Source organism: Bombus impatiens, unplaced genomic scaffold (assembly GCF_000188095.3).
Source record: "Bombus impatiens unplaced genomic scaffold, BIMP_2.2 scf_0675, whole genome shotgun sequence".
In the NCBI taxonomy this organism is placed as follows: Eukaryota; Metazoa; Arthropoda; class Insecta; order Hymenoptera; family Apidae; genus Bombus; species Bombus impatiens.
In genome coordinates, this window is record NT_177094.1 from 25832 (window position 1) to 42620 (window position 16789).

The 16789-nt window shown below is 43.1% G+C and overlaps 1 protein-coding gene and 1 pseudogene across 2 annotated transcripts; one reads left to right on the forward strand and one right to left on the reverse strand.

Annotated features, from left to right (window-relative positions):
- Window positions 1-5089: 5089 nt before the first annotated feature.
- LOC100742953 lies at window positions 5090-6663 on the reverse strand (annotated as a pseudogene).
- A 2159-nt stretch (window positions 6664-8822) lies between these two features.
- LOC100743075 (radial spoke head protein 3 homolog) lies at window positions 8823-13961 on the forward strand. 2 transcript variants are annotated; one of them, XM_003492360.3, is made up of 9 exons: window positions 9255-10033; window positions 10429-10510; window positions 10588-10761; window positions 10859-10987; window positions 11081-11284; window positions 11356-11518; window positions 11722-11808; window positions 13156-13353; window positions 13824-13961. In XM_003492360.3, exons 1-8 carry the CDS (start codon window positions 9255-9257, stop codon window positions 13326-13328), a joined length of 1791 nt encoding a protein of 596 aa, XP_003492408.1. In that variant the 3' UTR covers window positions 13329-13353; window positions 13824-13961. The 2 variants fall into 2 exon arrangements, with proteins under 2 accessions (XP_024226019.1, XP_003492408.1); XM_024370251.2 differs by lacking the exons at window positions 13156-13353; window positions 13824-13961 and having other exon boundaries at window positions 8823-10033; window positions 11356-11573; window positions 11722-11758.
- The last annotated feature ends 2828 nt before the right edge of the window (window positions 13962-16789 follow it).

The window sequence follows — 16789 nt, forward strand, 5'->3', positions numbered from 1 at the left end:
GTAGCGGCGGTAGCCATCGACGCGGGATATCGAACAGCGAGTCGATATCCCTGGAGCGACGTGATTCAGATAACGAGAGGTCTCGCCAGACCGACAGGAAAAGCAAAGGGCGTGAGACGTTCAGAAGTAAAATCACAGCCAACGTCTTCGTTAATGCATTTATGTATCTCCGGCGATCGAAACGATATCGGTCCTTCTTTGCTTTTCATTTTTCGGTCTCCGTGTTGGTCGTCGCGACCGTTACCATGCTCGATCGAAAAATCGCGGCCGTCCCTGCCGACAACACGATGCGACGCGACGTCCGTCCATCGTCCGCAGTGTCGTGCTCGTTTCCTTGTCTCCCCTCCGCCCCTTCTCAAACTCGCTCTCTTCGATATATTCACGGACGAACACGCCCGTCCGGTCGTTCAAATATTTCTCCGTCCATCGATTTACATCGCGTATTCGGTCGTTCGGTCACCACGATTCCCCGAGATCTTTCACGAGATCGATCGTTGCGTCGATCGCGATACGGTCGATCGACGGATCGTTCCATTCCACTTATAACAGATCATAGTTTCTCTCGCGTTTCTCGTTCGTCTTAGCGTCGTCCGTTTATCGATTTGGTAGCGGTCGTGAGAGACGAAGAAACGAGAGAACACGTGTCTAGCTACGTTCGAAACAGCGTCAACGAATCGTCCGAGACTCGGTCCTTCTACCAACCGACGAACCAGTCTCGGACAGATAAGAATTATCGATGAAGGCGAGAACAGGGAAGAGAAAAACGCAAGCAGATCTCTAACTGTTTCGCGTTCGTGACCACGCACGTTTTTTCACCTTTCCTCTCGAAGCGAAACTCCATTTTTCACGGGCTACGTGCAGACCGAGGGTCGCTCTTTGTTTTACCTGATCTCGAACTGAAAACCGACCAGGCAAATCTTACGACCGGTAACAGCAACAGCGGCAGAAGCAGCAGCAGCAGCGGCAACAACAGGTTGACCGGTGGCAGGTTGCGCCGTTGCTTTCCGGTACCAGGAACTGGTGCGGAACGACTATTCAGGGTGTTTTTTTTTTTTTCCTCCGGAAGATTATCTGATCCTTGCTCTCATCGCCGAAAGAACAAAATGCGACGCGACCTATCTGCGCACGATCGCGAACCTGCTACATGATCTACGCGCTGCTCTCGTTATCTCGCGGCGATCGAGGATACTTACTCGCCCCGAAAAACGAACGAACGCCCTTTCGATCCTTTCCGAGATCTTGCGGCCTTTCTTCCACGCTTCCATCAACCGCGCAACGTAACGCCACGAATAAATGTTTACTACGAGACCCGTTGTTCTACAAGCTGTACGGTCGCGTTAATCGATCCGGAACGCTCCACCGAGGCTCTTGCGGTTTTTTAACGCACCCCCGTTCTCGCTTTCCCTCTGTCCCGTTGCGTCCAGTTCCTTCGATCGAGCGTTCGCCATCCGTTTGCCAAACGCTAGGTTCGCCGTTGTAGATAGAAACGCGACGTCGTCGTTCGTCGCGTTTCGGAGCGGAAAAATTGCGACGCGCGCTGCGCGAAAGTCTCGCAACGTTCTCCGCGCGCGTCTCCGGCGTTCCTTTCATTACGATCGAGAAGTCGTCTAGACGAAATTTTCGAACTTTCCAAGTATTTTCATTGCAAGTGGATTTTCCAAGGAATAGACCGGTTCGAGGGGAAGCTGAGTTCCATTCTCGCGGAAAATTCTCCAGGAATTTATCCTGCCGCTGCAAGGTCCACCGATCGCGTGATTTCGACGAAATAAAACTGTTCGAAGAACGCGTCAGCCGTTCGAAAGACGTTCCATCTATCGTCTAATGGTATTTTACGAAACGGTCAAATCCCGAGCGGTTCGAACGAAATATTGGACAAAGTACTGGAAGAGTGGGACGACCGCATCGCAGGTAAACTAACTAAACGTCCAAGCATGGTTCTATCGATAGCGGCGTACCGTCGAAAGGTCGAACGCACGATCGATTTAGGGCGCGGTGGAACCGTGAAACGAGCGGGTGGAGCGGTTCCACGGAAATAAAGTTGCTGAGTGGAAAGGAAGATACAGGGTAGAAGGTAGGAGGGCTCGGGGACCGAGAGAGAAAAGAGAAAAAGGGAGCCACCGCTGTCAGAGCGGGAGACCCAACAAGTTCAGGTAGATGCTAATAGGAACCCATTGTTTTTTCTCTGTTTTCCTCGGACTGCATTGTTCTTGCAACGGGTCCAGCTCTGCTCATCAGTTAACATTGTCCGTACATTAGATCGGCCTTGTTCCAAATTCGAGTTGCGGTCGCGCGACCTCCTCTATCTGCGAAGAATGCAACGTTTCGATCCACACACACACACACACATACGCACACATACGCACTGTCTTCTCGGTAAGCGGAAGAAGAACAGAAGAGAACAGAAGCGGAATAGAGAGGAGAAGGAAAGAGAATGGAAATGGAGACAAAGGTGGCGAGCAAAGGCGAGAAGCTGCTGCCTCGACTGGTGTAAACGAGCCTCTCGGGTGGCGGACGCGTCCAGGGCGACGCGACGCTTGCCAGTTACGAGATACTTTCCTGTTTAGCCTCCCTTTATCCTTGTTGTTTGGTCGACCGAACGATCGACGGGTCGCGTAAAACAAACAAGGGTTCCTTTTCACCGAAACGAGCGATCCTGCATAAAATATCTTCAAGCGTCGTCAAACATTTCCAACGACTAATTATCGAGAAATTTCGTAGGAGCTGATATTTGCGCCGCGTTAATCCTAAAAGTCAAGTTATTTCGAGTAGTTGGCACGATGATACGAGGCTCTCGTCGAATAACAGTTCCTGGCCGGTATGTTTCCCAATTATCGTCGAGATCGACGCGCTATGTCTAGGAGATTCGTACGAAACTGACGATGAAGACAAAGTAGCGACCTTCGAGACTGGACGGAGCCTCGGGATTAACCGCAAAGGGTGTCTTTAGAGGAGCAACGCGAACATACATACCCTTGGCAAATGAACAAGAGGAGGTGCCGATATCTCGAGCGTAATTTATCACCGAGCACAGACCGAGTAGAGAAGATGGACTAGGAAAGTTGGCGGGATGGGGCCAGGCATTGGGGCCCGGTCGTGGAACGCGAAATAGCGAAGAGACGCCGAGAGAATCGAGCGAGTTGCTCGGACCCAGCCCTCATTACCACGCCCCTAGACTTCCTAGTCATTATCTGGTTGTTCCAATAGCGAGATCAAATTTCATCACGGATTCCAGAACGGACATTCCACTGCGATAATTGGTCTTCCCTACGACCATCCGTCCGCGCCGGTTGCGGCACGATCTTTCCTTCGAACGTTTCTTCCATTTTTACATTTTTCCCGTCCAATACATTTATTCGGTGAAAGATTCGCGACTCGATCGGTAATCGACGCGATAGCACGCGATGCGAAGCGGTAATCGCAACGATTTCTAGGGAAGTGCGAAGACGCCAAGATCCGCGAACTGACCTCGCTGACGGACGACAGGGATGAGACTGGAGTAATCTTTTTCAAAGGATCGAGCAAGCGAAAAGCGAAAGAGTACCAGCGCGAGCCGCGAAGACATGGGACAAAGCTCGCAGGAGGGGCAAAGCAAACTAGACGGTTCCACTTGGGGGCTGGATGTAAATAATTAAACAGGTCCGGCGAAAACAAATATATCGTTTCGCGCAGTGTGATAGATGATGTTGCTTATTCAGCGTTCTGGATGAGGAGAAAGGTGTGGTAGACGAGGGAAAAGAGAAAGATCGCGTGGTCCGAAGAGATGGAAGAAGAACGAAGAGATTCGGGTCTCGGTAAGCTTTTAGGACCGCGTTGGCTGGACCGAGGAGAGAGTTCAAGGGCGTGCTGGACGTTTCGAGGGAAGGATGGCGAGGCAATTAGGGGACTCAGCAGGGTGCCAAAATCTTTGCCCTCTTCCTCGTCCCTCCTTCTTCGCGTTGCATCTCCTCCTACGCCTCTGCTCTTGCGTTTCTGTCTCTATCCTCTGTCTATCCTCCTTTTCGCATCCCTCGCCGTTCTTACCCTCCTTCTCTTTCTCCTCTTGCTTCTCTATCTCTTTTTTTCTTCTTTTCGTTTTCATTCGAATCGATCTCGATACGTTCTTCTTCCTCTTTTCGAACGAATCAGGAAGAACAAGCATTCTCGGCCCACCTCTCAATCGTCTAACTAACCGAAAACGCCCTTTCCCCTATATATATATATATATTATATGTGTGCGTGTATACTATTGTATTAATGCAGGAACCGATGTCCTCGAAGCCACCCAAACGTTAATGTCGATTTTGGGATTTCCAAGCATTTCAAATATTTCGTCATAATGGTTCGACGAAGATCACGGACATTCTAAAAAAATACTAAGAATTACCTGTAACAGCGTTTTCATCGTTATTATTGTTGATTCACGAGGATAAATTTCCACCAGTGTTTACATAGCGTAAGGAACTTAAAATACCTCGGGCTAACGACAAGAAATACAAAGAAAAAATTAAATTTATCTTGATATAATTCGACAATTTCTATCTTCTCTGGTATCGAAGATCTGTACGATGCAACCATGTGTCATGTTTCAATGTTACGAAACTTATATTTTCCGTAAAACTGTGTTTTCCAACGTTCTAACCTCTGCGCTCGATTTAATTGCAATAGGTTAAATCAGAAGACGGTTCTGACTGCATTTTCAAGCAGCTTTGGCATGAATCGGTAAGATGCGTTTCCAATGTAACTATCACTAACAAAATTGGTATCTATCGTACCGATGTGACCAGTAACTCGATACCCGCTTTCACTTTCAAACCAGTTTCGCGTATTCCGTCTGAAATTTCATCTAAAACGTATCTCAAAATCATCTTTTTCGATCTCAAATTTGATTTGATAACAAGAAAAACCATTGATTATTTCTGATTCGAGGATGGTCCGCGTAGATGGTTCTGTAGGTTCTTGTTCCATTTTGATGTTTTTTTTTTTAAGATATTCAGCTTACTTTTAAAGTATACCAACGTTTATTACGTAAAACTGTGGAGTAAAAAATGATTACAAAGGTACGTTATTTCTTGTGATTTTTTTAATTTCAATTATTTCTGTTATAATTACAAGACATTCGTAATATCTAAAACGTTTTAGAATTAGATATATATTTAAAATATTAACGATAAACAAATGTAGAAATGTAAAAATAGTTCTCTTAATCCAGAGATACAGGTTTTTATAAAAAATGCACGGGATTAAATACTATCGCTGAGAACACTGAAAACTGAATTACAGAACTACGTCACGTAACAAGGAAAACTTTGAAAGCAGATCTATAAGTTTTCGTTTGTAATTAATGTTGTCAAACAGAGTCGAAGCTCGTTTTATAACCAAATATTGCCTTGATATTATCTATATATAACAAAAAATTATATATATCCTTCCCTTGATAATCCTTGATGAATGTGTAGATTGGGCTGCATATGCATCTCTAAATTTCGAAATTCCCTGCGCAGTCTATAACCAGTTTTCGCACCCAGATACAACAAACATGTAGTTAACCAATGTAACACGAATGAAATAACTGCCAAATCGTATAACCACGATAAATGGTTAAAGTTTGGAGACATTAACTAGTCTCTACGCCAATATTGCCCTCCAAATATTGGTGCTGCTAAAAACAATTCAAAGGTACCTAAAATTCAAAGGTTATTTGAATGTCATAAACATTTTTTGCTATATCGACATGATAGGATATTGAAAACTTTTATTTACCTGCTATGACACAACGCGCAAAAGCAGTGGCTGAAAACGACTACTCGTAATTCAATACAAATTTTAAAGACTAACAGACTAATGTTAATGCAATCACAGCTTATGCTAAAAACTAGAGTAGGAGAGAAAGTGTAAAAAATGTTTGCACGATCATTAGCCACCTTGGCAATAACCATACTATAATCAGATAATATTCTTCTGAGAAAATCTGTGACGACATCCATCGAATTCTTTGTCAAACTGATAATATGGATATCTAAACTGTTCAAAACAATATTCCCAAAGCCCCATACGTTTAAAGTCTCCTGGTAAGATTTAATCCAATAAGATCTGAAATTAAATTAATTTAACCGTCAAAATATTTGTAAATTAACATATGCTTGTTAAAAATATTCTGTCATATATTAAATAGTACTAAAGACATCCACTATATATTCCAGTTAATTAGTATTGAAACTTTAACGTTTGAAAATTATTTATTTATAATTAACAATAAACCTGCAATATATGTAATTACCCCACCAAGTATCGCCGCGTCTAAAAAAAGCATATAACGGACAATTAATAGAGATTATTCATGTACATTTATATTTCTCACGCAATGTAAATCAAAAAATTATATTGCTTACTCGACTGTTTGTAGTAGACCTACCACACCTCTCATAGTGTTTATCATAGCCATGGCAGCGATGAAAACCGGCAGTCGGTTGTGCAGCGACCATTCAATGTTTCGGTATAGCCATTAACTGAAGTCCTCTGCGATTTCCTACGGTACAACATTATCGGCACGGAATTATCACAGCGACTCTCCAGCGATTATATCGACCAAATACAGCATAGGCATGACATTTGTGCCTACCGATGGTTTGCCGTTTTACCGATATGATTGCTAAGAACTGCTTTATCTACGAAAGGCTGCTGCATATTTGACATCCGAGGCTTGCATCTGATAACAGCAACCATCAATGGGAAAGTTGCCGTCTCCACGTAGGTTAGACCAGCTTATCTCCTACGACGAAGGGTATAAAAGGTCTGTATCGGCCGAGTTCGCACCTTTACCTTTTCGATATGAAATCTCTCGTGCGTCATTGTTTCCATTGCGTTACCTGTTGTTAGCGTTATCATTGTATTATATTATCATATAAGATTCGTAATAGTCGTACCAGTTTTACATCACTTATTACGGAATATAAGGTTTTAATATGCATTCTCGTATAAGTTCTTATTAATAATTAAATATTTTATTCATTTCTTAATCCCATTTCGACAAGTCGAAGTTATAGATTCGGTGCTCGGCGATATGAGTTACAAGGACCATTGCACGCAATTCTATTGTGAAACAGCACTGAGATGCAGTGTGAACATCTGCATACTGTTAAAAGCCATTCGTTAACCACGAATCTGGGCGCTCCACAGGCAATCTCGTGGATGCCGACTATAGGTATCGCTCGTATCCACAGGCCATCTCGTGGATGCCGACTATAAGCAGCCCTCAGAAAGAGTCAAACAACGGTACAGTCGAAGTTTCGATCGATACGTCTTCGTTATATCGTATGGTAAATATTGATAATTACCATCTATACCGACTGTAGTTTCGGTCTAAAAAATAGTATCGATGAAATAGTTCTCAGTTGTACTAACCATAAATGTATATTTTTATACGCTCTAAAACAAAATATTAAAACTAATCATAATTGTTATCAATCTCAACCAATTTTTTAAAAATATTTAAACTTTCCCTTCTTTTACAGAAAAATAGACGAGTGCAAAATAACGGTAGTTAATAATATTGCTACTAAAAATTGTTTTAAGTTTTATATTTAGTTAATTAATATAAAATCTTGGTCGACTATCGTAAAAGTTATATCAATACACACATAAGGAAAACTCTTCCTCTTTGCGTTTCCTTGACAACTGAAGTACACAAGTAGATGGTCTTTGAAACCATTACGAATTTGTGGTCAACCTTACAGCAGGCATTTCATAGAATTTTTTGCAAAAAGAGCGATTAATACGTAATAACGATTGGCCGAAGTAAAACTATCTATTAACATTTGTATTTATAACTACATTAAGGAAAAGAGATGGCTACCAGAACGGATATGTGCCGAACGTGTAATCGTGGGATTCACTCTTACAATATACCGGCCAGGGAAGCAGATAGAAAAGAAACTTATACTTTTGTCAAGAGTCCAAGGGCAATTTTGCACGTTCAGAAGAAATATAGAAATCCACCCACGTAAGTTTTCGAAACGTTTCGAAAGATTATAGAAAAATCGCGGCATTTGGTTAGGAAGTCTTTCAAGATATCATGGGCAAGCATCAACGAAATAAATTGTTTCTATTTTTCCATCTATTTCATCATCTTTTTCCATCATATTTGCCAATTTTCAAACTTCTTCTCATATTCTCATGAAAACTTTCTCAATCGCCTGGAACTTTCAACGTATTCCACGTACATATATCAACTCATGAAATCTTTACACGGTTTTCTGACATGGAAAACTGCTACTACGATCGCCTATGTTCGTCGTTATTATAGCTGGCTGTTCTTACGTTTCGCTAATCAATTTCAAACATCGCCACGCACGGTTTCTTACTTAGGACGAACGTGACACTGCGATTTATACATATAATACAAGAGAAACGAAAGGTTAATTTGTAATAGAAAAATGTTGCAAATTTTTATCGCGATAGAGAGGAAGAAACGCGTAAACAACGTTGAACACGATGGCTACGTTTTTCTTCAACAATAACCATAATATACTCGTCCAAGAGAGAGGTGTGACGATTTCGTACGTCAAACGTTCGAATATTTTTGCGATATCATAAGCGGATCATAACGCAATAACGTCTATGATCGATATACACAGCAACGTTATTAAAAGGGAAGGAGCGTAGGCAAAAGACTAAATTGACGATTACACGCGATCAGGCGGTTTAAACGATGTCGTTGATCTTTGTTGGAGTATAAATACAGCGACAAAGTAAGTAGAAACGTAACGCGAACGTTTCATCCAGAAGAGATTGACGGAGGAGGTCGGATAGTTGAGGGGAAATTCTGGTCGCGGTGCTTTGCAAAACACCAACGGACATACGTGGTCATAGTTACCACCGATTTCGAGCCCCTTTAGCATGACTTAGGCATGCGCAAAGTTCGCGATGGTCAGCGTTATTGAGTGGGCGCTGGGTAAAAATATACGTGTAGCATGTCTGCGGTACATATCGGTCGATTCTAAGGACATTGTCCAGTCCGTGAACACGCTCGCACGATTGCGGATCTATTAGTGGTCATCGTGCAAGCGCTCGAGTCGTCTCGTTCTTCTCCATCTATCGTCCTCGATCCAAACCACTGATCTCGATTCACCGCCTGTTTAAAAACAGAAGAAGCAAGACAGATGAAACGCACGTACGCGGAGACCTGAAGAAAACCAACGGCAACCCGATCGATGTACCGTGTGGTTCGAAAATGCGCGGTATAAGTTACCGTAAAACTTCCTGAAAACGCCGGCAACATGCCAGCTGGAATTTCCGCGTTGGCGCCCACAGCCAACGGAGATCCCTTTGATCTCGAACGAAAGAATTCTCCGGCATTTACCATTCTTCGGAAAGATGGCTTGGACACCAATCTGCCTCTTCTTCGTGTGAACGATTGCGGTGAGATGGATCGATCGGTAGTCGATGATTGTTTGGAAAACGTGAAAAACAACCTGTTTGATCGGAAACGTATCAGCAGATCGAACGATCATTTGGTCCAAGCGAATTTGCAATCGAACCAAGCGAATCCATTGAGGAGAGAAGCACGAAGCAGAAGCCAGGAGAGCTCACGATCGGTGGATAAAATACCAGCGATAAAGCCTAGTATGACCTTGTCTACGGAAGACTTCAACGAAGTTCTAAACGCGAAGCTGAAAAAACTTCAGGAACAGGAGCAAGAGAAGGAGGAGCAGCGTAAAAGCGCAAAGAAGAATCAAATTTTCCGTAGAAAACCATTCATCACGACCGTCAAGACAGGCGAATTTCTAATGCCACCGCCGGAAGTTGCGTCTCTTCTCGGCATCGCATCGAACTCTAACGACACCGAGGACTTCGATAGTTGTCCGCTGCGTTCCAAGTTCAAATCACTCGCGTCGTTAACCAAAAAGCCGGAAGTACGTCATAGCAGCCATATTGCCAGGTGTCCGGTTGCTCTCAAGGCCACCGTCGACTTTACTCTCGGAATGATGAACGCGACGACCATGGCTGCCTCGACCTTGGACGACCGAGCGAAGACAGCGAAGAGAAACGACGCGACGTAAGTTTGCCAACATTTTGGGAAACTTATTCGCTGCGTTTTATCTTACGTACTAGAGAAAAAGAGAGAGAGAGAGAGAGAGAGAGAGTAACACGAAAGGGTAGTTAAAGTTTGCTTGTAAAGCGTTTAACAAAGCGTGTCGGGAACGGTAGAAACGAGAAGGTCGTAAATAATTCCGTTGCGTGTAAGCAGGAGACGCCGAAGATCATCGAGTGTGATTGCGTGCACTTGGATCGTAGATACGTTTGTATACATATATACATACTGATAGTATTGTAACGTACACATGTGTACAACTTAAAATACACCCTGATATGTAATTCATCGACGCTTGCCCAAGATTTCCAACTTAGCTCGCGAAATATGTAAGGTACCTTCGTTTCCTCCCTTTACAGCGATCAACCGATTCCTTTTGGCAATATTATGTTTGACCGTCGCGTCGTCCGGGGAAGCACGTTCGCCACTCCTCCTATCCTTGTAAGTAACGAACCGAACGAACTATCCGCAACTCGTGCACGTATATGGAAGAATACGTAATTACGCATTTGGCTTAGATCGATGGAGAACAATCGATAGCGGCGAGGCAAGCGGAAGCCAGAAGGAGGAATTTGGCGAGGAAACGAGCTCAAGCACAAGCTACTAAAGCTCTGGTCGCTAGAGCAGGTTCGCCACCGCCGGTTCCTGGTCGCAAGCACGAGCCGGTGCAAACGGAAGTTTACCTCGAAGAGGTGAGCAACGTCGCCCTATCCTCGACGATTCGTCGAACTCCTCTCTCGAGTGTCTTGCAACAGCACGTAATCGAACAGTGTACGTTATGTTTGGCAGCTATTCGACAAACCAGACGAAACCGATGTCGCGACACAGACGGACTACTTCTTGGATAGACCGCCGACACCGAAATATTGCCCGGATAAAGTTGGCCAAGATGCTAGTACTCAAATCGAGCCTGGTGACGTAAGTTGGAGAAAATCCAAGCGATTCTTCTTCTTGGAAATGTTACACATTTGATCGGCTATCGATCGTTCGAGCAAACGACCTTACTTTCAGCTGTTCGACTTCGACTTCGAGGTGCAACCGATTCTCGAGATGCTTGTTGGTAAAACGATAGAACAGGCATTGATAGAAGTTCTGGAAGAGGAGGAGATTGCCGCTTTGAGGGAGCAACAGAGGAAGTTCTTGGAACTACGCGCTGCGGAAAGAGCCGAAGCGCGAAGACTGGAAGAACAAGAAAGGAGGCTGAGAGAAGAGAAGGTTTGTACATCGTCGATTAATCGTTCGAAAAGTTTCGTTCTTAAGCATCGCCGTTCGAATTCGTTCGATAGGATCAACGATTAAGGCAACACGAGGACGCGATGATAGCTCGAAAGGAAACGGAAGAACGAATCGCAGCGGCTACTCTTTTAACAGGATATATAGCCGAACTTCTACCAGCGGTTCTGGAAGGTTTGAAGATGTCCGGGTTCCTGTTGGACGAAATCAAGGCTGGTTCGTGAACACTCAAGAACACTGCTACTTTTTGTGAATTAGTTCGTTCAGAAAGGTTTATTAATTTTTCTTTATTTATAATCTTTATCCGATAATTCGATAACGAGAGAAGCGTTCGCCCATTTTTCCCACTTCCTTTTTTTTTTCAACACAGATTAGCAACAACTCGTTCTAATAAAAAGCTGCAATATTCGTTTTCACAGATGTCGAAGAGGGTTTCATGCCGTGGTTGATGAAGGAGGTTAAAAAAGAAATGGGCTACATGATCGAGAGCAGGGAATTACTCATGGGTAAATATCGTTGACTTATTACTAACTTGGCCCGACATACTGAAAACTCCCGTGGTTCTAGATAATTTCGCTTTCGATTTAAATTATACAATCGAAAATCACGACATTGATACGCGTATTATTACGTTCTCGCAAGACGAACGGTTCTCAAAGACGGTAGAAAGTTTCAGCATACCCTTCGTAAAATACGATTTTTACCTCGCCGGAAGTTTGTTCAAGATTTACAGAGATGTTGACAACACCGACATAACGTCTTACCTTTTTCTTTGTGTACTCCTAATGACGCTTTTAACCACAAAGGCAGCGCACAATTGCGTGCAAGATCCATTCCATCCATTTCGTCCTTCATAATCTTTTAGGAAGAACAAAGAATTTAAGTCGAAACTATTGGATCATTCCATAAGATCGTGCCGTTTTTCAAGCGGTTATGTATGTGTGGCGGATGAAAAGAGAGTTTTGCGTTTCGTCCTGGGACTACCTGTGGACTCGTCGGTGAGCCTATGCCCGGTAGTCCCTGCCTTAGACGTAGAGGGAGTCTCGCTGGGTGCGGTATTTGACCCGTATATTCGACCGCTAGCGAGATAGACAGACTCGTAACCTTCTGGTGTTGGCTCGACCTGTCGGCGTCCTGTTGATACCGATCCGCCACATATGTTATCTTTTTTAAACACCTATGAATCGCTGTCTTAGGTATTTTCAGAACATTCGACATCTCTTGAACTGTCAAACTTCGTGATCTTTCAACGAGATCCCGAATTTTATCTTCGTCCGTCTGTCCGGACGTCGTCCGGAGCGTTCCTCGTCTTCTAAACGGAAATTCCCAGTTCTAAAACGTTGGAACCACTTCCTACAGGTGCGAGGTGAAAGCGCATTTTCTCCGTAAACAGCAGATATGTTTTTCGTGGCAATCGTTACAGAACTTCCTTTCCGAAATTCATACAACACGAGATGTCGAAAATGGATACGCGTTTCACTCGTGATTTTTTACCTTTAGAAGTCACCGTGTTCGATATATTACGATCTTATACCCGCGAAAATCTGTTCTAGTCTGTTCTCGATCAGCTAAGCTCAAGTTCATTGGCCCCTTATCGCCGTATGTTTATAAATCGACACGTGAAACGTATACGCAAAAGTCGGCACGATCTTATGGGATGACCTAATACTAATCGTAAACATCACGTTTTATCAACGACGAGATTCTGATGCAACAACGCTGCGTCGCGTTATAACGACTCGAATCCCTACTGTCGTTATCTATCGTCGCTTTAAACAGACCATAAATGATAAATCTGCAACCATTTAATCCACATTCGTAACAAATTTTTCTGTCCTCTTGTAATCTTTCAGAGATCGTCAGAGAAATTCTAGAAAATCGCGCAGAAGCATACAAAAAGCTTGGCGAAGAGTACGACGTCTCCAGGAGAAGGAAACCGTCGATGGATCATATCGAGGATGGTGGTGATGACCCAAATTTCGTAAATTACGAACCACCCGTTATCGAAAATTCAGACGCCGTTTAGTCAACCGAGTCGATCAAACATTCTCGTACGTAAAGTTAACGAAATAAGCCTCCTATACTAATACGTAAGGAACCGTCATCGAGCGATCGACGAAGTCGGTGAATTTTTTACTATTCGGATCGTCCTTTGCCAAAGCTTTGATACTCGTTGATCTTGCGACTGAAAAACGAGCATATCATAGTTAGCTTTCGGATTTAGGGACACCTCCACCAGCACCGGAGCAATCCCCATCTCACTGGCTTCTACATTAAGCAGTGTACACAGCTGCGAGACAAATCCATCTCGTCCGGTTGCGCTCCGTGACAGGTCACCGCCGCGTTTTCGATCCCCATAGCAAACACCAACTACCACAGCCGTATTCCACGAAAATCCATCAGAAATTAATTATCCGTTCTCTAATATATCCGTTCGTGCTGGACTTTTAAAAACAATTCTATCTTCTTCTATTAATTCTCACACGTGGAACAATGACAATTTATTAATTACTGTTTCCAGGTTCGTTTCGAATCGAGGAAGAACAACGGCGAGTCCGATCGACTGAGATTCATAGGTGAACGAAAGATTCGCAATGATAATTAGTTTCACGAAAGATACTTCGATCGATGCGAATAAACGAAATGTTTATTACTTATGTTACTTATATTATATATTACTTGTATCGTATATTACTTATGTTCCTTTTATTTTCCTCTATTCTTTCAGTGTAACTTCTGTCCGATAAACTTTCCCTTCGTATAATTTAGGAAAAATCGAGCTCCATATATTTGTCGTCAATTTATCTTTTTATCTCTTATTGTACACGGAAATGCAGCTGTGCAGGCGATCGTTAGGTCGAAAATACGAACGTCGCTAAAACCGTCCGACGTAATTTCACTTGTCAGCTCGTCTGTTATTTCAGATTACGAAGGTAAACTATGCGCACTTCGGAAGAAACTCGAATACAACGTGCGATCCTATTTTTCTCTCGTATAATTATACATTGTTTCTAACAGAGATAGGTAAAAATAAAAAAGACCAATTCTTGGGAATTTAAGAAAAAGATAAGGTTCATAGCTTCGAAAAATGAAAGTTGTGACAACAGTAAAATATACTAAACGGGCGCATACCTGGCGCCATCGACATCTGTTCCGTGCGACTCGTGTCTCGGTCTATTACATATACCTGTGCCTACCTGCCTTTTGGAAAGGCACAAGTGAAATCAGTGTTGACCCTTACGGACGGCGCTCTGCCAGCGCTGACTATCGTTGTGGACGGAGTAATTTTTCGTCAGACTGAACTCTGTTGATCGACTTATTCAAAGCGCAAATCGTAATAATTTATAGTAATTCTTTTGCATTTTGTAATAACAAACTTTATGATTACTTCGTATTATTTCATCATGTATTCCTACTTTCCAGTTACGGCAAAAACATACTTAAACTGCGATAATATCCATCGAAACGACGGTCTACAGTGAGATCCGTTATAACGAGACGCGACAAAGTGCACGCGTACCGAGCGAAAATTCAAAGTCGATTTTCTCGAAAACAAAGCCTCGAACGAAAAATTTGTATTCTATATTTTCGACTTATTTTTTCGCGTAGAATCACCCCCTTTCCGCTTGTACTACCAGTTGTATCAACCACCCTGTGTATCTACCAATATACACGTACACTTGCAAATTTTCTTTTTTTACGTTACGTCGTGTGCCATTATATGCCTCTGCTTTCCCCGCTGAAATTTATTCGTATTCATATTCGAAAAGGAGAGGAAAGAAACAGAATGCGAGAATTAAAAAGAGAAGATTCAACGACGTTCTCTCGAAATGAGATAAGATTCGTCGGTACACCGCGAAAGTAAAAAAAACCTGTCAGGCTCAATCAGGATTAAATAGACGATAATAGGATGAGGTTTCACGGTGAATTGAGATCGGCACAGTTTTAAAAAGCCACCCACCCTCTTAAACCACGCACCCCTTCCGGCGATGAACACGACAAGGTGAGGGGAGCCATATCGTATTGGATTAAATTAAGCGGAGTAAGGAGAGGGAGGAATTGTCCCGATACCTTGCATTATATGCACAAAACTCGTGTGCCAAGTGAATCGTGTTTTTAGGGAGATTCAAGAAGGGAGTACCGTGATAGAGTCTAATCGGTCATAGGGGGTTCCTACGCTGTTCCACCATGTGATCCATGCCACCTGTATTTCAGCGCGTTTCTTTTATCCATCAATACGCGGGAAACCTTCGTTGCGAACATTCCTCTCAAAATGATCTCTTTTTCTACAACTTGCGCAACTGTCACTCAAGCTTAAGGAACGTTTTTAAAGTAGAAACTAAATACTAAAACGAAATATCGTTAACGTCTACGAATAAGCATACCAGAGGGAAATATTTTTCGAACAACAGTTAGCCGATAATCGAAAAGTTCGATGCTGCGAGTGAAATGGCAACTTGATTAGACTTCGCGTATTTGTCTGCGTTAAATCATCGAATGAAGTGACTCCCTTAAAATCAAGTAAACAATACCTAATGGTATATAATGGTTAAATAGGAACCTGAACGCGGGGTGAAGCATTCTCAGTAATGGTGTTATAGGGTATTCGATCGGCACGTGTCAGGTTACAGAACACTCGACGTCGAGAGACACGAGCAATATGTCAACGACACGTGACCGAAGCAACGAAGTTTTAACTGCAACAAATCTCAACGTGCCTTTACATGTACTCGTTGTCATCTTTATCTTTAGATTATTTTTTATCTTTAGATTAAATCCACGACTAGCAAACAACTAGTATTTGCGAAGATACTTGGCAAATATTAACAACACGCGAACCAGTGTCTCGTTGGAAGAGCTATCAGGAGCATATTTTCGACACTTGCAGAACCAAAACGAATCATATTTATAGTCACCTCCCCGTAAAGCCAACCATAATTCAGCCTTTACCCTGTAACATACAACTTGAATTATATCTATAGAATCTCGCGATAGGGCGCTGAACAATAAGATTTGTTACGTCTCTGTGTATCGAAGGGATCGCGCTTGGATTTTCGATGCCACCTAAGGCTCGAAGCCAAAGATTCGCACTCAAGTTTCCCTATCGAGTATTGAAATTCATACTGGTCGTCTAACGATCGAACGATATAAAGAGGCCTCTAAGTAAACTTAGGACAGAGCGTACGGACGATGCGTTGAAAAAGGAATGTACGGAAAAGTCGTTGTTGAAGATCTATCGCAGGCCACGTGACGTTGCAAGTGCCTTTGTAAACGTACAGTGATACTACTGTCACAGTACGCGTTGCAAGTAACAGAGCATGGACGCGCAAACTGAACAGGGTGTTTCTTACAGACTTGTTCTGAGCGTCGCACGAGGGGCAGGCAATAATACGTAGATGATAATCGCGATATTAATATCGCATTGGGAAGCGCGCACATGCGTGCAAGGGTCCATTGGTCACGGAGGAACACTTGTTCGCTGACTGG

Bases quoted from the DNA above. Each gene is read 5' to 3' on its own strand.
- LOC100743075 (XM_003492360.3), top strand. From the start codon at position 9,255: ATGCCAGCTGGAATTTCCGCGTTGGCGCCCACAGCCAACGGAGATCCC. The intron at 10,988-11,080 runs GTAAGTTGGAGA...CCTTACTTTCAG, and splicing joins CTCAAATCGAGCCTGGTGAC to CTGTTCGACTTCGACTTCGA. The intron at 11,519-11,721 runs GTTCGTGAACAC...TCGTTTTCACAG, and splicing joins GTTGGACGAAATCAAGGCTG to ATGTCGAAGAGGGTTTCATG.